Source organism: Thermobia domestica, chromosome 1 (genome assembly GCF_964235325.1).
Source record: "Thermobia domestica chromosome 1, izTheDome1.hap1.1, whole genome shotgun sequence".
Classification (NCBI taxonomy): domain Eukaryota; kingdom Metazoa; phylum Arthropoda; class Insecta; order Zygentoma; family Lepismatidae; genus Thermobia; species Thermobia domestica.
In genome coordinates this window covers 123,601,137-123,626,508 of record NC_137454.1, presented here as the reverse complement: position 1 = coordinate 123,626,508, position 25,372 = coordinate 123,601,137, and the positions used below count along the sequence as shown (strand labels likewise).

The 25,372-nt window shown below is 37.5% G+C and overlaps 1 protein-coding gene across 1 annotated transcript in view; it reads right to left on the bottom strand.

Annotated features, from left to right (window-relative positions):
- The window catches only part of Su(fu) (suppressor of fused domain protein), a 63,220-nt gene that overhangs the window by 13,490 nt on the left and 24,358 nt on the right, over positions 1-25,372 (bottom strand). Inside the window, exons 2-4 of the mRNA XM_081762984.1 lie at positions 8,346-8,438; positions 6,477-6,655; positions 2,115-2,343 (exon numbers count right to left, since the gene is read on the bottom strand). Of these exons, the coding sequence (XP_081619110.1) occupies positions 2,115-2,343; positions 6,477-6,655; positions 8,346-8,438 (501 nt within the window). The remainder of the gene's footprint in view (positions 1-2,114; positions 2,344-6,476; positions 6,656-8,345; positions 8,439-25,372) is intronic.

Genomic DNA, 25,372 nt, shown 5'->3' with positions numbered 1-25,372 from the left:
AAGACTTTCATTTATCAGAAACACAACCAGAATTATTGTATCTCTGTCTTATAGGAGTAATGCAATACGTAAACTTGTACATATCGTCGCCTGAGATTCAACACCGCGTATCTCCAATTTTGCCGAATTTGAGTTTTTGATACCACTAGAATCAATATAGGATGATGCACAATCTGGTTAAGAATTACATCTATATCATGACAAATGGCTCTGTTATTCCCTTAAAAGTAATACCGCGCATAATGAGGCTAAAGTTAGTTTTCGGTTTTTTGTCTCTCCTGTAAAATTAGTGAAATGTTACTTACGCGGTGTTGAATCTTAGGTGACGGTATATAAGTTTATACATCTTTATACACAGACCCATATCCCTACACACACACACACATATATATATATATATATATATATATATATATATATATATATATATATATATATATATATATATATATATATAGATAGATAGATAGATAGATAGATAGATAGATAGATAGATAGATAGATAAGGTTCTATTATTTTGTGAAAGGAGTATACATGTATCATGCGAATACTCAGAAGTTGATTACTGCAACTAAAGGAGGTGGACTACAAATCTGTTTAAATCATACACAAGTTATAAGAGGAAAAAGTTGCTGAGTAACTACAGTTATTGATTCCGATGTATATACGGTTTTATACGGATAATAGGATATTAATTTTAAGTGCATCTAGTGAAAGTCCAAACAGATTCTAATTGTGGTGTTGTAATCAGCATGTAAATGTGTGAGTGTACTACGTGGAAGTTTATACCAGATGTATCAAAAGTCCTAGGCAATAGGCCAACACCGTTATGAGTAAAGATATGAATAAATGTAAAAAGAGAAATTGTTGGAAATAAGTGGTTTCCGATCTAAAATAGATTTATTTATTTATTTTTTGAAGCCAGCCATTTGGGCTCCATACTTATAAGGTGCTCTATATTAAGTAAAAAAGCAATGTTGCTAGTTCAGCAGACTATTCTCTTGGGCTCTCACCATACCAACAGTACAGCAGTATTAAGAAAAGAACTCGAAGTGTTCCAGGTTAATTCTCATAACAATGTACACGTACCTGATATTTTTTGCGTGCTCTTAGTTCAGTTCGAATAGTCTACTGAACTGATAAAATTGCTTTCTAATTTAACATAGGACGCCTTACCAGTGTGGAGCCCAAACGGCTGGTGCGATTGAAAGAATTCCACCATTTTAGAATGAAAACCACCTAATTCCAACATTTCGTATCTTTACTTGTAAGACCTCCGGTCTCGAACTTTTAATACACCAATATATGTATATGCTTATTTCTTGGTGTTCTGAACATGATAATTATACTGACGTTAGTAGTCGGCACAGCATATTGGAATCCAGTGATATAAAGTTTAGTAACCAGCCCTATAGTAGTTATGTTTAAATAGTTGTACTATAGTATATCTTAGGCTACATGCTCTAAGGCAGCGTTAATCAAACTGTGGTCCTCGGATGTATATTCTTGCGGTCCTCTTCGACTGAACATTAGTCCAAAAAAGACAAAAAATAAAATGAAGTGACTTACTTACCACCTCAAATACGTATAGATTATACAAATGACAAAGTATACAATTTAGTAACATAAAGACTTCAAAATCCTAATAGCTTATATAAATGTATTATTATAAAGTATTCTTGACAGCCTTCAATCATTAACAAACAAAAAAAAAAAAAAAAAAAAAAAAATGCATTTTCTTCTGTTCACATCAATACAAAATTAAGAGAATTTAAATAATACTATTTTAAAAACATAAATATACTGATATATGATCAGAACATTCATAAAATGATTTCTAAAATCTGACTAATAAAAATGACCCCACTTGAAAAAAGTTTAAAAGGGCTACTCTAAAACTATGGCCTGTCTGGAACGTTGCAGATTATCAGGATAGTAATAATCTTCCCTAAAAATTGGTTTCCGACGGCACTCGCTAAATATACTTTCAGGTATACTGTTCGGATCTAACATAAAAATTAAATAAATACTGGATGAAATTTCCGTTTACAATGCATAATAAATATCCTTCATAACCAAAATAACGAGAAAACTCGATATTAAATTCGCTTACCCTGGTAGCCTCCTAAGTATTTCGATTACTCCAGGACCATTCCAGCGTTGGGCGGCTTGAAGTTCTTCTTTACACACTCCAACTATCTGCACGAAATGTACTGAGCCAAACGGTGTGGCAACAACACCAAGTTGAGGATCATCAGTCATAAGCATGTGCTGAATGCGAGAGACACTATTATCTAAGGCGTAGTGCCATGAAACATGATCACCAGCACATAAAGTGTTTTCTGTTAGAAATAATCAAAAACACAAATTAACCAGGATCTACGAAAATGGAAAATAACACGTGGCACTGTCAACGCTCAGCATTTTGATATTAAAACTATTTTATGAGATCAGAACAATAACTTAAAGATGGAAATAGTATGATGTAATGATAAGAGGACTGAAAGATAATTTCAGACAAACTGGGAAAAGTTACAGAGGGTGCCACGTTCGGTAAGATCTGAAATTTAAGTCATGTTTGGAATACTTTCGGCTCATAAGAGTTCACCTCTCCGTGGCGTGAGCTATGCAATATTACGACAACTCACAGAAACAGTTATTATACAGAACTCACATAATCTACTAAAAGCATGTAATTTACTAAAACCCAGATTTATTTAATTGTAGAGAGTAAGTGCTCAACCTTGATACAACTACACACAGGAAACGAAGATAAAGAAAATGAATAAATGCAGGGGTAAATGTGAGGGGTAACGCTCGGGAACGCCGTTCCCCACTTCAAGAAAATAACTATGGCGTCCATCCACTTCCTAAAAGAATGCAATGGACAAAGATATGCACGGGGAAAGGCGTGACGTCATGCGTTTCCCTACATTTTCAGATGCACTTTTAACCCTGAATAAATGTTGTTCGTTATCAGCTTATAGAATTATAGTTCTTGCTATCAGACGTAATTAGAATTAAATACTAACATAAGTAGGCAATTTTTATTCTGTGTTTTGGTTGGTATTCAGGACAAAAAATTACTTGGACGGGAAAAAAAAAATCACTGCAAATAATAAACACAGAGGTTAGCAGAATTAGAGACTACGTATAGAAGAAAGTCTGAGCAAACCACAAGGAAAAGAAAAGAGTGTACAGTAAAACCCCTAAATACCGGATATCGATAGGACATGATGATTTGTCCGCAAATGAGAGGTGTCCGTTACAGACAGGTTACACAAATTTAGATTTCTCAAAACTCATGCACATTATTTCAGAAGCAGCTCGTGAGCGAATTAAAGTTTTATCTCTTGGAAATACAATAATCAGCACATTAAGATTTCTTCTTTTAACTTCAAGTGATTTTTTTTTTTTTTTTAAAATTTTTACTAGTACAACTTAACTCAAGAGCCGCTTTTGCATTAGTTATAAATGTACGTATATATGAGCTAAAATCGAAATACTGTACTCAATGTTCGAATCATTAAGGCGTATCTTCGATACATGGCGAGAGGAAAAAATGTTCCTTGTTGAAACTTTATTATAAAACAAACGACGTTTGTTCATTTATCTTTGAAATTGTAGAGGAAGATGCTAGCCTCCGAGAAGGGGAAAAAAAAGTTTTAAAAAATGAATTTGCAATAGAAGGGGAAAAGTTATCAATCATAGAATTCCTAGATGTACGTCTTGTTCTCCCAAGACTGTTCTTATTCATTGCAGATAATATAGGATTTCCATCAGAAAGCACTTTATTGTGAACAGAGAAAAGAAGAATTGCCAATGCAACTTGTAGTTGTTCTACAATACGTGACGATTCAGCAGCCCACTGACCTAAGACAATTACATTTGGTACGGACGGGATTTTCTCTCTACTGTACTGTTTTGTAGATCTGATTTTCAAATTGCAGAAAGTATTTTCTGTGCTAAATAAGGATCAACTTAGAATAATTCCTGTCCGTTATGAAGAGGTTAGTGAAGTATTAGAGGAAAAGAAAACAGTCGTGTGACGGTATTTTGGAAGTGTTCGCAAAAGGAAAGCTTCTATCCATTAAGACAATATGTCAAAGATAAGGAACTTTACACAAGCATGTAAAAGAAGTAATATTATGTAACCAACATTCAAGTTACTTCGATGAAACTGGTTAGCCCGTCAGGGCATTATTTACGGAGGGGAAGGGGCAACTGCCTCCCTGAGCTTCAGAGGTATATATTTTTAATCAATAATACAAAAATATTCTAATGAAAAACCTGAAACTGCTATAACCAGGCCTTGAAAAATCTTGCCTTAAGTGGTCGCCAGCTAGACCATTTTGCTGTCACAGTACTCATACAAATAAAAATTACTTTTCGACACAGTAAACACACCAATATTTTTTTTTTTTTTTTTTTTTGGCATGTCTCTTAGAAATCTCTAATAATAATAAAAAAAGACATCGACTGTTTATTCTTGAATTTACGTTTTTGATTGACTGAACTTTACTCGCCAAATGTAGAAGCACTCGTCACTGGCGAGCAGGCGAGTGGGTTTTCAAGCCCTGACTATAACTATTAATTAAGCTTCAAACACCTAAGAAGTAAACAAAATCAAAATCAAATCTATTTGACAAAGATAAAATCTATTGAAGAAGAATAGTATGATAGTGAACTCGGAATTCAAGAACTTGCTTGATGTTTGAGACAACGATATCATATGTTTTCATACTATACAAATACTTTTCTGTGACAATGAAGGTTATAAATTAGTTCTTCCGATTTTTTTTTTTCCTATTCAATTTAAACTTGATAAACACCATCCCTATGTTTCTTTTCGCAAGGTAAAATAAAAAATTAGTATAATTTTAATTACTGTATCAGCATCTCTAATCAATCTCAAGTTTAAGACTTTTCGAACGTAATTCTTCTGAGAAGTTAAAATTGAAGTTGCTATGCAACCTTTTCAAAGGAATATTAAGTTATAGGTCAGACAATACTGGACACTACTAATATTGTTCTCATTGTTGTCCGTAACTGACAGAAGAATTTCAGAGCGTGCTAAACTTGGATTGGGCTTTAAAAAATAACTAGATTCTAACTTGGACTTTACAAAAATGAAGAGGACCCAGAGTAACCTCATGGCGTTTCTAGTGAAAATAAAAAGTCAGATATTATTGGAATCTGTGAATGAAATCAGAACCATCTATTTCTGGAGCAGATCAGAGTACAGATAAGCATTCCTCCTCTTAGTTTCTTAATAAATGTTCTAACATTGCCATTTTTGCCCTCACCTATAAGGAAACAAAAAAGGAGCCGCGGTGGTTCAGTGGCAAAGCGTTCATTCTAGTACGTGGGATTCCTGATTTGATCTCAGATCGCACGAAGTCGGCTTTGTAGTGGACAAACACTGTGAACGTGGGTTTTCTCGAGGTTTGCCTGCTTCCTCCCACTTTCTTCATTCCGCCATTTCATTTGTTCTCAGCATTACCATATCCTTTATTCTCCATGGCATAATCACAAGACGTAAGCCTAAAAGGTTTCAAGCAATGATTAGGATTAGGAATTAGATTTCTGGGCTTTCAGTATCTACTGCCATGTTAACCCGTCATGTATGAGAGATGACGTACCTCGGAGATCGTACTTTCCAGGGAATTGGGGAGGAAGAAAAGAATGGGAAAGGAAGGTGCGAGCTGGGACCATTATGTTAGGTACCACCCCGCATAGACTGGTGTGAGTGAGGAAAATTCAAGAAAATCCTCACTCAGGCAGGCTGGCCTGAAAAAGCTGTTACGCCTTTCGGTATCATTTCTTAACGTAAGCAAGCAGTTTCTTCAATGTAACGGATTACATGAGAAAAATCTTAACACTACAGGGTGGGCACAAAGTCGTTTTATCACAAACAAGAAAAGAAATAAGCAAGCGAACTAGCACCACTGTGTTTCTTGATGTGGCTGGGACTAATAACGAAGTTTTCATACGTGTTTTGTTTAAGAGTTGTTTGGTGAGTGAAGTTATGCCGAATAGTAGAGGTGTTGAGACGAATCCCGAATTAACGAAGGACTACTTTTTGTGTTACAAATTTGGTGGAAACGCAACAAAAATAACAAATGTGTTGACAGGAGACTTTAGGAGAAGATTTCCACGTGGAGACCAACGATTCGAGGGTACAGGTTTTGTGAATGATCTACCGCAAAGTGGACGACCAAATGTGAGCATTATATCTTTATGTTTGTAAAAGAACGTTTGTAAATTGATTCTATAAAGTCACATGCAAAATCACATGCGAACTCAGCACTCGCCGTCGCAGTTAAATGAGAAATTAGGAATACTCCAATTACTGTGTAAATATATGGAATAGTGCAATAAATAAAGATCATTAATAAAAGTGTATATAATTCAAAGGGGAAAATGAGAAATGAGTCCAGAGTTCAATGATATAAAACGTATGTGCTTACCATACCTGACTGGAAAACGTATTTCGCTAACGCCTGCATTACTGCTGCTGGCCAAGTGGGTGGAGCTGTTTCACCGGGTTCCTTCTTTAGTCTGAATGTTAGTTCGAACCCGAAGCCACTAGGAGTGTCACGACCTGATATATCATGCACTCTGCCATCTCCATGTAAGTCGGACAACCCAAAACTACAACAAAAGACAAGGGATATACATTTAAGCAAGCCCTGCTGAACTGCTTTACAATGAGAGAATAATTCTCTAATATTTTATATATACAGACCGATTTCTGAATTATGACCACCTACTTAATAATGTGTAAGTTCTTCTTTCGCCTTCCGTACAGTAGTGATCCGACGTGGCTGGAATGTAATGAGTTGTCAGTAGTCGTCTGCTCCTAAACTGAATGTCTCGTTCGATTGTGTCACACATGGGCTCAAGGGGGTTGAAATCCGGAGAGCTTGGGGATCATGGAATATGATGGAAGTCCGCAGTGTATTCAAACCATTCATGCAAAGGGCATGCGCGACGGCCAGATGTGTTGTTACCTTGGAAGATACTGTATCACTGCCATGAGGGGGATGCAGCATGGTAAGATTTATCCAGGAAGTCGCGATACCGGACACTAGGTATACCTTCGTCCACCATCAGTATATCTAATTCTTGTCATGTGAACAAACACCTACCTGCATTATTGACATCATACAATACGCCCGCCAAACACACACACACACACACACACACACACGCTAACCATTGGAGTGAGAATCGTGACCCATTAAACCAGCAGGCTTTCTTTCAATTTTTTATTGTTCAACTCTCATGTTCATTGCATCAAACGACTCGCTGGCGCTGCTGCAGAACGGGTTATCGTGGAAGGGGGTTGGCTACTGAAATACTCTATACGCTCGAGTGTGTACTTTTTAGGGGTGGGTTTTCGAATTTACCACAGCTGTATTGGGTAGTCGGTCGTACCACCATGCTGCCTGTGATCCGTGCGTCGCTAAAAGCGATGCTCATCTCGAAATCCATCTTACACTGTCCTTATTAGTTCTCCTGACGGTTCGTTATTTGCCTCTGTTGACACCAGTCTTGGTACACTTTTACTATTTGTATGACTGTTCTTGAACATCCCATTAACAGACGTTTGAGCGATAAAGACACTAGTCCTTCGGGACACCAAGATTTGCCCTTTACCAAATACTGAAAATCTTGAATTTATCCGTATGAAGTCTTTCTACTGATTGACTATCTAGACCCGGAGTGCCCAATGCATCACTATTCACGTAGCAATAAATTCGAATATATTTGGAGGTCATAATTCACTGATCGGATAGTATATACCAACATTACAAATGAAACTGAAGAGTTGATTCTGCAAACTATCATTAGTTGATCACATATGTAATCTACTTTAGTCTACGTGCATTTTGCAATTTGAGATTAATGGAAAATTAGCAACTTTCCAACATTCTACGATTTAAGATACTTATTGTTTTTCGACATATTGTTCATTATAAATTCTTAACTTATTATTTAGAAGACTATTCTTAACTTTATATTTTACATTTTCTTTTCTAAAATTTTATTTTTCCGAACGAACTCAAAATACAAATTCTAAGCTTAATGCTTAGAAAATATTATTAGGAAAACTTTAAGTCTACTCACGATATCAATGGAGAAAATATAAGCATGAACTCAATTATAACGTACTAGATTTGATAATTGCTTTAAGAAATTTCTTAATGCGAAATATATTTTTCACCAATAAATACTACTCAACCTTACTATTCAAATTAGAAACCTACTCCAAATTACAACTTAATTCTAATATTTAAAGTTTTCTTACATTATTTTGATTTTTAATAATTTATCATACCTAATATAATGCCAATGCGGTGGAATATTCTGGTCCGGTATGCCAGGGTTAGCATACATACTTATATAGTCCAAAGGATCAGGGCCACCAAGCCTATAACATAAAGATGTCATTCCATTACTACCATTACCCATGATAGCACGACTCCAACCAAGCTAATGGGAAAACATACAAGATTAAGAAAATTCTAAATTACTGCTGGTTATGTACTAACCTCGATAGTAACTTTCTTGGTTCAATAATTTTATACCTGACTTGATTCTAAATGAAATGTACGTTATAATGTCGATCCAAGTAAGCGCGTAATTTTTTTTAAGGTAGTTGCCTTTTATTCTTTAGAGGGCCATCGCTTAATTTAATATAATTCATATAAGAAAAAAAGGGCGTGCGTTTTTTTAAGATACCTGACCGTTTTAACTTCTCGTATATATAAATCTAAACATTTTCACACAAACAAGCAGACATTCTTGATCATTAATAACTAAGTTTTTTTTTTTTCGGAATTTGTTTGGAATTTGTTTCGATAAGAACTTTGGTGGAACTAGATAAGAAGAAAAATGTGTGTTTTGTACTGAATTGTAAATACTGAAACAAAAATAAACGAATGCTATGTTCAATCCAGGAACACTGCTATTCGTATAAGACAACCAGCACTGTTGAATGACTATACTAACATTGGTGACGCATAGTTATTTTTCACATTTTGACACGCTAAGAAGATAGCAACACCTACTTGCACTTACAGTACATTTATTATCAAATACTTCATACTGTTTACTTCGATAATCTTTCCAGAATTATCCGACGACAGAGGAAGGACTTTCTTTGAAAAACACTACATAAAGATGCAAGAGGACAGCAACTTATTTCGTCAGCCTGGATGTCTGCATTTAATCATTTTGGATAGATAGTCTCCACTTATTGCCACAACACGTTTCGTCGTATTCCTCTGTGATGTAATAAAACACACAATTGGGGACATGGTAGTTCCGTGGTAGCGCACTCACTTTTGGAGGGACGGTCCCTGGTTAGATACCAGTCCATGTAAGTTGACAAACGTTCAGCATCTACTTAAACCTTAAAATATATGAATTGACCAAAATCGGACGAAATAAACAACACACTTTTCAGGATTCAATGTTAAGATTGGTGCCTAGATACAAAATATAAACAAATCTAAGCAGCTGCCTTCATAAAATACCTCTTCCTGGAAAGTGTCCGCTGAACGAGATCCACAACAAACTATCAAGACATTACGGACAAAGCGTACATGCACGTTACGATGGCAAAATGAGCTGCTAATTTCAAACGTGGTAAGTTTGAATCGAAGGATAAGCAAATGTGTGATCGACCAATTTCTGTGATCACTCCCGGTACGACTGTCATTCACCGAATGATTCTCGGCAATCACCGGATCCTGTTCGCACGGACAGAGGAGCTCCACTCTAGTCGTGAGCAGTTGTGGAAGGTTATTCATAAGGACTATAAGATACGGAACGGTAGGTTACGACAAAATGAATTCCAAAAATGCTCGTATTCCGATCATAAACAGAGGTACACAAATCGGCTTTGGTCCAACTTCTTGCTATAGCACTAGCTTTGCTTTAACTGTGGACGAAACTTAATTGTGTTTATACGATACCATTACAAAAGTACAATTAGTGGAAAGGTAAAGGTACTTCATGTCCGATGTCAGCCATAGTGTTCTACTGCCAAGTTCAGGCTGAGATTGTGAGTGCTCCTGTTTTCAAGACAATCTTTGCTCCTGCCCACAATACGCTGTCTAACCATACATCGTAACAGATTTGATGACTTATTTTTTTGGCAATGATGTATGTACCAACATTAACAAACCACATCACTAAATCGGTCATGACTTTGCCTGCTGACAGAACAGCTCTGCACTTTGAACACGTTCTCCTATTAAAATTCACTGTTTAGACTAGGGATGGCCAATTCCGGAATTTTTACTTTTCGGAATCCGGAAGGTAAAATCGGGAAAATTCCGGAATTCGGAAAAATCAGGAATTTAAAAATTCCGATTTCGCGAAAATCCCGTAATTTTTTCCGACCGAATATTTCCGAAATCCGGAAAGTAAAATTTTCCAGAAAATTCTGAACATCTCCAGTTTAGACTGTTCTTTCCTTTCTTGTTGGTAGCAATGTATTCAAAAGGTTCATGAACAGTGACACAACGTCTCAAACTATGACATATTGTGTTTCTCCAAATATCCACCCATTGTCTCTAAATGCTCATGTGATTTCGTTTTTGGCCAACACTGAGTAATCGCGGCATCCACCTTACTAACAACGTTTTCATACCTAAATATTCATGAGAAATATTAAAAAGTACGATCGACAGAGATGTTTACCAGCGTTTAAAGATACGCTATATTGCGTATCTTTACAACGATCTTTCAACACAATACCATAAAATTTATTCACCATTTCCTCAGATGTGACCTCCCTTGGGCGCCCAGAACGATTAACACCGTAGTGTTCATATGGCCCGAACGAAATTCTATGAACCCACTCATTGCGTCATTCCATCAGACGGAAAAAAGTGTCTCCAAAATACTTTTTCAAGTTTTTCTTTTGTTCCGTCGCAAAAATGTGCTTAATCAGCACACAAACTAACTTTTAAAAAACGCATTTATCTGGTACAGAACGCTGTTGTTACAGTATAACAAACAAAATACAATCGAAATTTTCTAAGTTTATTGAAGATGGTCAATAACTACAAAATAAAATTTGCGATGTAAGTGACATCTCGCAAAAATCACGGACTTATCAAACCACAAAGAGCAATGGAAAAATTAAGCTTGTGCTCCCTGTTTATTACTTTTGTCTGTATTACATTCTCCAACTACGCATGGAGAATCTTTAATATTCGTTCCATTTTAGTGACTTTGGTTAAGTTAACGAAGCAGAGCCAAGTTTAAAGACCTGTTCATTAAGTTCAAGGCTGCTACACTTGTTATGCATAAGCTTAACGCCAGGGTAAAAAACAAGCAGTTTTCCGATAATTCAATGTTACGAACTACGGTAACATTACGTACGATCCGAGGGTATAATACTGTATTCACATTTATTTGCAACAGTTCGCTTTTTTTAAAATTACACTGAGACATTAACAAAGAAACAAACTTTTAGAGAAAGTTTACCACGGTTTATGTATTAAAGATAGCATGGTACCGTGTGGTGGAACTGGAAAATCGCCAGTCAGGATGTTTCGTATGGACATTTGAACTTAGGATCTCCCGATTAAGAAACACCAACGCTAATCACTAACCTACATTCGCTCGGCAAATGTTATCAAATTATTTATCTGTAATTATACTTGTAAAATATTTATTATTTTCATAAAACAAAGGATTATTTTTTTACTTTGGTTGAGAACCATCTCTATTATATTTTTAATTGAGAACCAATAGTTTACATTCATTACTTGCAGCGACTATTCAAAGTAAATGTTTTATTTTAGTAATGTTTCATTAAAATTTGATCATATGTTACTTATGTTTCAAATATTACAAGTTTGCCTATTCGGTTATGATAATGACTAGAAATGAAGTTTCCTCCTTTTTTAACTTATCACTCATTAAGTTCGTAGAATGACTAATAAAACAACAACTTTTAGGCAAAACTCGAATATAGTCATCAATACAGTCTCCTTCAACATGATGCATTTATTCCAACGCTTCTCTAACATTTCGATGCCTTTTGGGGCCGCGGTGGCTCAATGGTAGAGCGTTCACCTCTAGTGCACTTCTTTACTGGAGCCAAATCTCTTTCCCTCGGAGCATCCTTTTTCGGTCTGCAAACGGGTAGTAGCACCTGGGAGCCAGATCCGGAGAGTACGATGGAAGGGAAAGAAATTCATAGTCCAATTCATGCAATTTAGCCGTTGTTGCGATCGACTTGTGACACGGTACATTATCTTCGTGAAAGAGCACTTTTTCTTCTTCATTTGGGGTCTTTTTTTTTCCGCAATTTCTTGCTTTAAACGCACCAATAACGCCATATAATATTCACTATTGATTGTTCTTTTCCTTTCTCAAGGTGATTGATGAATAAAACACCGTGCGCATTCCAAAATACTGAAGCTAAAACCTTACTAGCCGGCATTTGCGTTTTTGGTAGCTTTCGCCGGTTGCTGTCCACTCAGCTCACTGCCGATTTGACTATGGAGTGTAGTTACGGATCCATGTTTTATCCATTGTCACACACCGCATCAACAAATATTTTTTATTGCGCTGAAGCAGTTCCGAACAGAGCTTTCTCAAGGACAAATGTTCATCCGAAATGGTGAACACGCTGCCTTCTGATATCCGTAAGTTGTCAGCTATCTCACGCAACTTCGCTTTACGATCGGCCAAAGCCATTTTTGTGGGCTTTTGTTTTGTTTTATGTTTTCTGAAACAACTGCTGAATTTGGGCGACCAGAGTGTTCAGCATCATCGGTGTTTGTACGGCCGCGTTTAAATTCAGCGAACCACTTCTCTGCCATTTGAGTTGAGTTGATATTGAGTGTAACGTCCCGTTCAGCAGCGAGGCTATATGAGACGTGGACCTACTGATTAACGTGGAATCCGAACATGAGCTCCCGCCGGGAATCGAATCCGGGTCTCCCACGCCAAAGGCGCGTACGCTAACCGCTTAGCCACGGAGGAGCTCTTCTCTGCCATTTGTCACGATGGAGCAGAGTCCGAATAACACTTGTGAAGCCAATGCTTTGCTTGAACAGTAATATTCTTTGTTAAAAGGCAATGCTTTATCAACATACAAAATTGAGGTTTTCCAGTTTTTAAAAATTGCAAAAGCTGCGTCAATGTTGTAACTTGTGAACTAAATGCCAGATTGTTGTGAAATTGTGACACGTATCATTTGAAGGTTAGTACTTTCTGAATATCACATTGACTTGTGAATAGTAGCGACATCTATGTGTCATCCTATGAACTTATTGAGTAATGTGTAAAACCGAATAAGAAACATATTTGGAACGAAAGGTTTGATGTTTAACGAACTGACAAACAAGTTATTAAAAAAATATTTACTGCAGACTATGAGACTTGAACTAATGATCATCGAAAAAGTGAACAGCTAGCGAGGAACTGCACGCTAACGAAATACTTTACGAAGTTAAGTTCAAGTTTCCTTTCTTGGTAAACGTATATATGCAAATCGCTAACACAATGTTACTGATCGCTTTGGATATTTCAAGGCTTATTTTCATTTAGCCCTTTGTTTTCGTGTAAAACCTTTGAGGACTGTGCCATATATATAGTACAGGGATGCAAATAACCACTCGCCCGGGGTGAGTGGTTCATTGGAACGGGCTAGTATTTAATACCATATCGAAGGTAAGTAAATGATTTCGATTGTGGGATGTTGGCTAGTAGCTTTTTTTTCTTGGGTTAGTAAAATTCTGTTGCTTATTTGCATCTCTGGTATAGTATAAATAACACTATGAGATTTACGTATAAACCTTCCTCTCTCCGTAAATTTAGATTGCGTGTTTGCCACATTTCTGAAAAAAGAACTTACAATTTGGTAATGAAAGTTTTGGAGATGTCATTTTCTAATAATGCTTGTTTTTTAAATTTCTGTTTTTCTGGAACACATTTTTGGAAATGTGTGTTTTCTTCTTCGTATATCTCCGATATTTTATCTTACAAGAAAAAGAATTGTTTTTATTTATGTAATTTCTAAAGAAGCGGACATATATTTTGAACATAACGGTATATTAGCAATTTGCTCTTAAAGCTGTAAGTCAATCTTCCAAACGAACTCATTTTGCAACTTTACATCCAGTTATTTCCTCATCTTGTCATTCGATGTTTTAGCTGACCTATATCATCATAGGTATTTTGCCATTACTGGTAGGTCACTTGATGAAAATTAAGAAACTTCAATGCACCATGGTCTTCAGCTAAACTCTTCATCTTCACGTAGGAATTTCGTGTTTTAATACCGTCTACTTACTCTAGCATCTTTCGCCCCTTTATCTTTACTCTGCAACTGTACCTTTTTGCATGTCTTCAATGACATAGTTCATTCTCAGTTCCTCTTCCTCTATTTCAGTGGTTCTCAACATTGTTCGAGAACTCAGCATTATTTCACGTCTTCCCCCTGCACACCGCTCTTGATTTGACACATCTTGAGATTTCAGATGCAGCACTCAATTCTCAAATAATAATAATAATAATAATAATCTCTCATTAATTTATAATTATTTTCAGGAAAACTGCTGCATATTATTGTAGTGCAGTATTATTTTATTTCCTTCGTTCTTAATAAAATCACAATCGTTACTCAATAATAATTTTGTGTTCATACGGTATTTAATTTAATGCGTCTTTGTTATAACATTCATAATACTTTTCATTACGAATAGTTTGAGTTAGTGGCTTGTTCGCTCCCCCTTCCCCTTACTTGCTCTTCGCACCCTCCAGGTTGGGAACCACTCATCTATTTAATCGCATCTAAATTTATTCTTTTCTCCCCTATTTTCGTAATACTTTCGCACATATGTCTAATCTTATCCACATAGAAATGTCCAATCACCCCAGGGGTTAGGGACAACCCCCAAATTTATCATTTTCCCCTATCAAATCTACATTTCTCTTTCCAAATGTACCAATCTGCTCCCAAATCTTCCTTTCTCTTCCCAAATATACCATTCTACCCCCATCTCATTGGCGCAACCTGCACACTAAAATCTGCCTGTAGGCACCCCTGTATCCAAACCTACATTTCGAAAGCCTACAGCCTTTTTTCATCGCCTCTGCGTAGGGACATGTTTCTCCGTCTCGTAGAGCACAATAACAGCACAAAATATTTTATGAGTTCTCTTCTTAAATCTTTATATACAGGCCCACAAAACATGATTTTCTTCTTCCTAATTGCTGCTTTCTTTCGCCATTCCTATCTTTGCTTTTACTTCACATTAGCACTTAATGTCCTCACTAACAATATTACCCAGGTATCAAAAACTAGTCATCCGATCTACGTACTTTTTTCCCCTCCTAACTGATATCGACTGCTTCGTTTCAAGCAATATTATTCTGCATCTGGTACATATACAGAAACTCACCTTGCAATTACTAAGCATTTTTTTTTTTTACTTGCTTTCTTTGCTACGGACTACTCCACTAGTCCTTTTGTTCTTATGGATTTTTTAAAATAGTATCAGAAATATGCCTACTGAGAACCGAAAATATTTTAAGTATACTTATCCATTATAATTAGCAACACTGATTAGTGGAGCCGTATGAATTCAAAGGACGCAAGGGAAGAATACGTACCGTGACGACCACGTAATTTATAACATGTCTAGCTTCTATCATGAGAAGGAGTAATGAAGGTTTCCAGGTAGGTGGTCCCTCGCATCACCTCCACATCAGCACAACGTTCAGACGCCTTTTCGAGGGTGAAATGGGAAACGCAAGACACATGCAGGGCTTCATTAATGCTCGATGCCTTCATTAAAACACGACGAAATAGACAAAGAAGTTTTATACTAAAATATACACGTCGAGAATTACCGGTTTTGCAGGGAAATAGCTATTTGAGATAAAGGTCACACCGGCATAACTTCAATACCTGCGTTAGCATGTAACTTGAGAAACAAAAGCTCTTCTCTGTACTACCACTTGTAATTCTGAACACGATATGTTACTTGTTAAAGAACTGTACTTAAGCTAATCGTGTTTGTGATCCATAATTTAAATATAACATAGTCCATCATATATCAACCTTATTTCTCAAGATTGGAGAAGAAAACATAATGCTTCTGTTTGTTTTGTCAAGGTACTATCTGCTGACAAATCTTATTCTGAATAGTGCCAGAAATGTATTACTGAAATATCAACAATAACAATGAAACAGATTTAGGAAATATATCAAACCAAGGAAAAAATTCAAACACATGCAAATTAGAGCAAAGGTATTTAAATATGTGCTTAAGGTTAATAATACACATTAGCAAAAAACGATCACATGACACTAGTAAAAAAATGACCACGCTTGGATAAATTTCTAATTGCGCTTTTTATACAAATTTGAAGATCTTCAATCCAATAGAGTTATTTTCAAACATATCCGTCCATGGAGTCAGGGGAAAAAAATATCTCAAATTTGGGATTTTTATATTTATTTAAGTCCCAAATTTGATATTACTTTTCTAGGCACCCTATGGAAGCATTAAGTTTTAAAATAGTTTCATTGAATTCAGTGTCCTCGATTTAGTATAAAAAATACAATTAGCAATATATCCAAGAGTGGGCACTTTTACTATTGGCATAAGCGTTACTTCAAAGATCCCAGCTTTGAAGTTATTTTTCTCGTGATCTCATTGACGGATATGTTTAAGTGTAGTTTCATTTAATTCACCATCCTCAAATGAGTATAGGACGCGCAATTAGAAACTTATCCACGCGTGGGCACTTTTTGTAGTACGTGATCGTTAGCTGGATACACAAAACTGAATCAATCCAGAATAGCAAGAAAATTCAAACTGACTCGGCTAACTTAAAAACGAACTCCTTATACAATGATTTGTCCTTTAATAATAATAAATTAGCTGTTATGTCTCTACTTCGCACGGGTCAGATAAAATATATCTAATGTAAACAAACTAAACAACGAAAGAAAAAAAAACACTTACTTTACTAATGGATTTGACACTACTATCGGTCATTTTCGATTATTTTTATATGTCTCGATAATACCCTCTTTAATAGTAATATCGGTTATTTTGATTTATTTTTACGTGTCGGCATCCCCCCCCCCCTCGGTGACCCCCGGTTCCCACAGCCGAATGGGATGAATTAGGAAGTTAATGCGATCGGAGTTTCACTATTGATCTAGCGACCGCGAAAACTACGAATTTGACACTAATATCGGTCGTTTTCTACTACTTTCGCGGTAAACGCACCTTAAGACCCCTGGTTAGAATTTTTTTTTTAAAAAAAAAAAAAAGCTTTGTCTTGGTCTGGGGCCTGGACCAAGGTACCCGTGACCAAAATTTGATAACTCTCGGTCCACTTGTCTGGTCCCCAGGCCGCACACAGACAGACACACAAACAAACTCTTTATTTTATTTATATTAGATTTATTCATTTAATTGCATTACAATTCATCGCATCACAAATCAACTGTAATATAATAATGAAAAATATTATCATATACTAGGTGAACCCGCGTTGTCTACTCAGCAAATCGTTCTGTTATGACCATGAGTCTCCTTCCCACTGTGCATGTCTCCTTACTCATACAAGTAAAGGATAGGAGACTCACAAAGGAAGTGTATAGGGGCCGCGGTGGCTCAGTGGTAGAGCGTTCACCTCTGGTGCTTGGGGTCCCGGGTTCGATCCCAGCCCCCACCAAGTGAACTTGGTGGTGGACAAACACCGTGTGCGTGGGTTTTCTCGGGGTCCTCCCGTTTCCTCCCACTTTCTTCATTTCATCCATTACTCATCATCACCGTCTCCTTTAGCCTAACCGGCATAAACGTGGGACGTAAAACTCAAAGATTTCATTTCATTTTTTTACAAAGGAAGTGAATTGCTGTGTATAAATGTTGGAGTGAGTTTGTAGCAAATTTGTAGAAGTAACACGATACCAAATGGAAGTTTTTTTTTTTTTTTTTTTTAATAAATTCATATCCGTCCGAGTACGCCTCATTGCATCCCTTGAGGCCTTTGTAGTTGCCAGCATGCAATAGGTTTTGCCATTCAGATTTAAGCAAAACGCCTGCAATGTCCATCAACCCGCCATACATAACTTCTCTACTAGTTGCAAAACACCGTAGTTTCGGCCTGCAACAATGCTCATCATAAGAGCTCAAAAGGGCCCCTAAAATGTTGAATAGAACAATAACGTCACATTTTTTTGAAAATTTGAATGATAACTGGACAATCTACACAAAATTTGAAATCGACCAGCGAAAACGGCACGTTTTTAGCACGTGTGACTTTCGAGATTTCATTGTCGAAAGGACTGGAGACAAATAGGCTATATAAAGCTAGCATTTTAATATATAGACTAGCTGAACCTGCGCTCTCTACACAGCGCATCATTCACATATGAGCATGAATCTCCTTGCCATTCCTCACAACATCTATACATGTCCCCTTACAGACACATGAAAGATGTCTTGATAAAAGTCGGCAAAGGATACTATAAAGGGGAGATTTTTCCGATTATTTTTTCAATATCTCGCACCGTTTGAGCCTACTTCCGTTGAAGTTTCTAATTCATGTATGATCAGTGTTTTCTTTCTTCTTGCATGCAGTATGTAATAAGCAAATACATTACATACACAATTAATTATGTCAGTGATATATGGTGTTCATTGGGTAAAACACTCCAAAAATAAAGATTAACCTTAGACTGGAAAAATGGTTGTCCTTCCTTTCTCATTATTATTTGTCCATGAAACAAACGCCTGAGACATATACAACCCCTATACACAACTATGTGGTGTTGGAATGCATAATGCGTAGGATATGGTGTTTTTTTTTAAATTTCAACACTTCCAGTGTACCGTAAAAATGTAATAAGGAAATAATGGCCATGTTTTTTTTTTTTTTTTTTAATATTCAATTAGAACTGGACAATCTATGAAAAATTTGCAACGGATCTGTGAAAACGTCATCTTTCTAGAGCTTGTAGTTTCCGAGATCTCATTGACGAAAGGATTGGCCACAACAACATCTATCTATTAAAATGCTATAATAGCAATAAAAGCGTTTTATTTATTTTTGTTTTTAATTTTACAATACTAGCATGCTGAAGGCATGCTAGCTCCTTACAAGGGTTACACACTTTTCTCGGGAAGAGAAGGAATAGTAATATGTAAAGGAGGCAGCAGGGATGGTCTAAGTGATATTAACAATTTATATAAAATTTATAGATCATAAATTATATAGCATTCAAGTGCGATAGCAGACAATATGGCCTTTAGCCATAATCATTAGAATGGGTGATAGGATGGAGATGAGAGTGAGGTGCAGTGAACGCCACAACACAGTAAAGGGGAAGGTTAGACGAATGCATATTATCTTCCGATCCTGGGGCTGCTCAGGATCATGATGAGAGACACAATGAGCCCTGTTAAAAGAGATGGATTACTGTGCATATGATGGGAAGATGTAGTGCGAATCTGAATGAATGGCAAAGGCTGATGCGCTGTCTTCATCAGGATGGTTTGGTGGGAGTGAATAACGATATAAAGAAAAAGGAGGGAGAGTGGCGGACAGGATGTTGTGGAGCGTAGTCTATATCACTGTCTAGAATATCAAGGAAAAGGGGATGTTTCTGAGCCAGTCTATTTGTGATGTAAGAAAGTAAGTTTTTTGATATGGTAAAGCAGGGGTGCCCATCCCCCCCAAAGCTGATGGCGCACTCCCCCCCAAAAGTAATAATCTTTTCCCTCCTCAAAACTCAAGTCCTCTAAAAACAATTGCCCAGTGTAGCAGTAGTTTTTATAGTACTAGTAATTGTTATTTTTGTTGTTGTTTTTATTTCCTGTAGTAGTATTATAGAATGCTTGTAGTATATGCTGTAGACATATTACAGCAAGTAAGATTACTAGCGTGAGACTAAAAAATAGTTTTAAACTATATTTTCCTGTTTTTGCCAATATTTCCGAACAAATTATTTTTTTTCTAATGGATTCAAAATTTCAGGAAATTTTACAAAGAACAAGGAAGATATCTCTATAAAATATATGTTTGATTTGACATATTAACTAAAATGATTCTGGCCCCGTTATTTTTACACTTCCCTACCATCAAGGGGGAACTTCATAAGATTGCTCAAGATAATTTTAATGGGTCTATACTAATTAAGCTAAATAGGATTATATTTTAGTTTCTTTTGTAGCCATAACTCCATTCTATCACGATGCGAACTTTGAAGTGTTTGGATGAGTTGTGCACAAAATTTCCCTATTCTAATACAAGAAATATAAGTACTCAATTTTCTTAAGTCTAAACTAGTAAATATAAAACACTTAATTTTGAAAGCATAATATAATAATATATTCGAAAATTTCAATTTTAAACAAATTTTCCGTTTTTTTCCAAGCTCGGGAGAACCGTAAAAAAATTGTTCTTTTGAACCCAAAATTTCCGTTTTTCCCAGGCTTTCACAACACTAGTCTGAACACACATTGCACCTAACACTCCTAACGATGGACCTCAGCAGTCGATGACCCATTCATGTGCGAATGTTAACACCACGACATCGACAACTACGACTGAAATGAACACGTGACCATCGCCACTGGACCTTTTCACAGTGGCAGAGCGTTGCATTATCTGATGAATCCCGATACTTCTTCATAATGACGATGGGAGGGTGCGAATCCGTCGTATCCGTCTGTCCGGAACAGCTCCTTGACACTTTTACTGCAAGACGGAGACAAGCAGGCTGCGGCTTAATTATTATCTGGGGAACATTCACGTGAGCATCCATGTGTCCATTCACGTGAGCATCGTAGTCCGTGGAGCTCGAGCAAGGCATCATGACGGCCGAGGCGTATCGCACACTGATTGCAGACTACGGACACCCCTTCATGATGATCATGTTTCCCAACGGTAGTAGGACAAGATAATGCACCATGTCACAATGCCAGGAATATGATGGAGTGGTTCTAGGAACACAGGAACGAGTTCCAAGTGATTTGCTGGCCCCTCGACTCGCCGGATCTGAACACAATCGAACACATCTGGAATGTGATTGAACGTGACGTCACGGCGCATTGCCCCTTCCCCGGAATTTACGGGAATTTGGTGACCTGTGTGTGCATATGTGGTGTCAACTCTCTCCGGCGACCTACCAAGGATCATTGCGTCCATGCCAAGACACGTCGCCGTTGTTATCCGTTCCAAAGGTCGACATACTGATAATTAGGTAGGTAGTCATAATGGTCTGGCTGATGTGTGCGTATATTTTAACTTGTACATTTTGTCTCGACTCGAATTTCGAGACGTCTCGACTCGAATTCGAGTCGAGTCGAGACAGAGACTGTCGAGTCGAGACACGAGTCGAGACAACATTTTCTCGATACGAGTCGAGACAGGCTTAAATCTCGACTCGACTCGACTCGTGCGCATCCCTACGCGGTACTTCATTCATAGAATTTCTAAGCAGGGGGTAGCGGGATTCATTCTCGAGATTTAAAAAAAATCGCATCGTGTTCCAATGTTATTCTGACGACAGCAAAATTACTTATTCGACATTAGAGTAAAATTCTTCCCCAAATTTTTTATTACCCCCAATTTTTTTCTCGATGGCACAACTTGCGCCATTCATCCATCCTGTGGGCGGCCCTTCTCTCTTAAAACGAACCAATCTTCCCTTTCATATGGCTACTTGCGCGGTACTTCATTCATCGAGTATCGAAGCAGGGGGTACGGGGGTTCACCCCGGAAAATTTTTGAAAATTAGCTTCTCAAAATCGTGTTTTAATGCTATTCCGACAGTATCTAAAATCGCTAGTTGGAAAGTAGAGTAAAATCCCCCCCAAAATTTTTCTCAATGGCGCAGCTTGCGCCATACATCCCCCCTGTGGGCGGCCCTGTGGTAAAGGATGTGAGGAAAGGAGTTGCGATCATACAGATCTTGTGTAGGGATGGGTAGCTGGATACGATATGCAATACGCAGGGCATGTCTTTCTAGGATCTTGAGTTTGTTGTAAAAGGTTGAATGTGCAGCGATCCAAGCTGTAAAACCATAGATGAGGACGGGTCGTAGGAACACCTTATATGTTGCAAGAATGGTATCTGCTTGTAGGCCCCAGGTTGTGCCAGTGAGTCGGCGAAGAAGATTCAGTCTATTGTAGGCTTTAGTGATAATCTGAGCTAAGTGAGGTCCCCATGTGAGGTGAGTATCGAATGTAACACCTACGTACTTAACGTGTTTGGTAGGTTTGATGGAAATATCAAGAACAGAAAGGTCAGAAAGGTGCATAAATGTTGAGTTTCTATGGACGCGGGACCGTCTCTTAGGGTCAAGAAAAACTTTTACTCGAGTATTCTCAGAATTTAGGCGTAATCGCCATTTCGAGCACCAACTAACAAATATATCGATGGCAGATTGGAGTACTGTGTTTAATTAATGGATCGTTTTGCCGTGAGCAAGAAAGGCTATATCGTCTGCAAACTGGAAGAGATGTACACCCATGTCCAAAATTATTGTCGCATGTTTATAAATATGTTGTTGTAGGAATATAATTTGATAACAAATTTTCCCGGTATTTCTTATAATGTTAGTATGTGTATAATCGGCAAAGGCATGTAGGTGGCAAATTTCAAAAGAGCAGTAAATAAGAACAATAAAACGAAAAATAAAACTTTCTTGTCCATTTAGCAACATTTTGTTGTGCTCATTCTAATTTTCGTATTTATAATTCTTTTCCAAAGAAATTCACCACAAATATACATTTCCCGATTATACACACAGTATCAGTATTAAAAGTACCCTGCATAATCATTATCAAATTATATTCTTACAAGAAGACAGTTATAGATATGCGACAATTATTTTGGACATGAGTGTACATTTGGAGGAAGATCGGCAATGAAGAGCAGATACAGAAGTGGAGATAATGCTGAGCCCTGTGGAACGCCGGAATGAATAAAGACAGGATGTGATAAGGAGTTGTTTACAGATATATATGTAATGCGACATGATAGAAAGTTGAAAATGAATCGGATGTAGCCACATTGGTAGTTTACAGGACAGAAGCTTAAAGAAGAGCGCAAGATGCCATACCTTATCGAAAGCTTTCTCAAGGTCGAATAGAAGTAAGCGTGAAGGCTGTGAGCGGTTGAAGTGATTCGTAATGAGATTGGTGAGGCGTAAGAGCTGGTCGCGAACACCAATGCGAGGACGGAAACCTGCTTGATGGAGTGGAATGATACGATCGCGAGAGAAATGTGGATGAAGTCTGTTTACAAGAATGCGTGCGAGAATTTTGCAGAAAACAGTGGTTAATTGGATTGGACGGTAAGATGATACAGAGGTAGTTGGCTTGTTAGGTTTTACAAACATTAAAATCTTGGAGGTTTTCCAATCGGCGGGAATGATACCGGTACGTAAAATGAAAGTGAAAGTATGGGCTAACAGGAGCAGTAAACAGAAAGGACTCTCTTTAATGTGACGGTAGGTGATAAGGTCCATGTCTGGAGCAGTGTTACGTTTGCGAGCTGTGACTTCAAGAATTTCTGGAACTGTGATGGGTGTGGTAAGTTCGTGATGAGCTGGAAAGTTATGCTCTGTACTGGATTGAAGATGAGGAGAATCAACATTAAACTTATATGCAGGATGATGTCGTTCAGATCTTTCAGGAGAAAATGGAGTGAAGATGGTTTGGAGATGATTCGCAAAGTCATCAGCTTTGGCACTATCTGAGGTGAGTGGATGATCATCGTCAATGAGAGGGTAAGGTGTTCGAGTAAGTTTGCCAGTCAATGCATTAAATCTCTTCCAGTATTTGGTAGGATGTGAAGTTGCGTCCAGTGTGTTGCACGTTTTAACCCAGTTTCGAAGTTTATATGCGACAACGTAGTTACGAACCTACGTTAGAGTTGTCGGTGATGGCGTAGAGCCTGTTCGCTCTTTGTGCGTACGTAATCTCGGTAAAATTGTCGAGAACATCTAATCATGTGAAGGTACTGAGGTGGTAATCGAGGACGCCATGGATGTACAGGGTCTTCCAAAAGTCCTGCAAAAAAGTAAAAAGCTCTAACTTTGTAACCATTTATTGTATTTGTACAAAACTTTTAGTGGACTTGTAAGAAAGTCTGAAATTTTGTTTCCAGGCATTTTTTTCAACGCCAAACCTCCAGCTGAGCATTATTTAGTCCAAACATTGCTGAAGTCTTTTTCAGGAATCCAAGAATGGCATTTCGATGTGCTTCACCCGTAATACTCCCAAATCACATCACGTATCTTCTTCCGGAGGTTCTGAACATCTTTCAATTTTTGCTTGTAAACTTCTACCTTCACATGTTCCAAAATCCAGTAGTCATAAGGCGTGAGATCTGGCGATCTCGCAGGCCAATTGATTATTCCTCTTCGGCCGATTCATTTGTTGGGAAATCGCTTATCAAGGAATTCTCGTACGTCTCAGGAAAAACGCGGAGGGACTCCATCCTGTTGTAGGTGGACCTCAATGATGATGCCTAACTTCCGGAGCTCCGGAACAAGTATGTTAGCATATCGAGGTAGTTGGCGCTATTCACCGTGTCTTCATCAAAGAAGAAAGGTCCAATGCAGTGTTTCATTGGAACGGCGCACCAAACATTTAACTTTGGGAATCACGAACATGTGTCTCAAATTCGTGTGGATTCTCGATTCCCCAGATTCTACAATTGTGTCGGTTTACCTTACCAGACAAATGAAACGTGGATTCATCTGAGAACAGTAACTTTGAAAGAAGCCCTGGATCACTGTTCAACCGTACAAGCATCATTTCACAAAACTCACTTCTTATGTCACAGTCTTCTTCCGTCAATTCCTGTACAAGTTTCAACATGTAAGGCTTTGCCTTTATTTTCTTACGAACGATATTGTGTAGCGTTGTCATTAGCACTCGCAGCTCCAAGGATCTGCGTTTCAACGATTTCTTTGGACTTCGCAACACGCTTTCCTGCACGGACTGAATCACATCAACACTGGTTGTTGGCCTTCCGCTACGAGGCAAGTCAAAGACACTTCCGGTAGCTAGGAACTTATCGTACCATCTCTTGATACTTGAACCTGCAGGTGGTTGTTTCAGATAATTTTGTCGGAATTTTCTTCTCACCAAAACACTAGATTTTAACTAACAAAACCACGCCACACACTGCGCTTTCTCTTGAGTAGACGCCATCTTTGTCACGTGATTTGCGGTTATGACGTCAACATTTACATCCGCTCATTGTTGCCAACAAAAATTTTAACATTTTCACTACACATTACAAACAAAATACAAAAGTGTAAGTAGTACTTTTAAAGTTACAGCTTTTTACTTT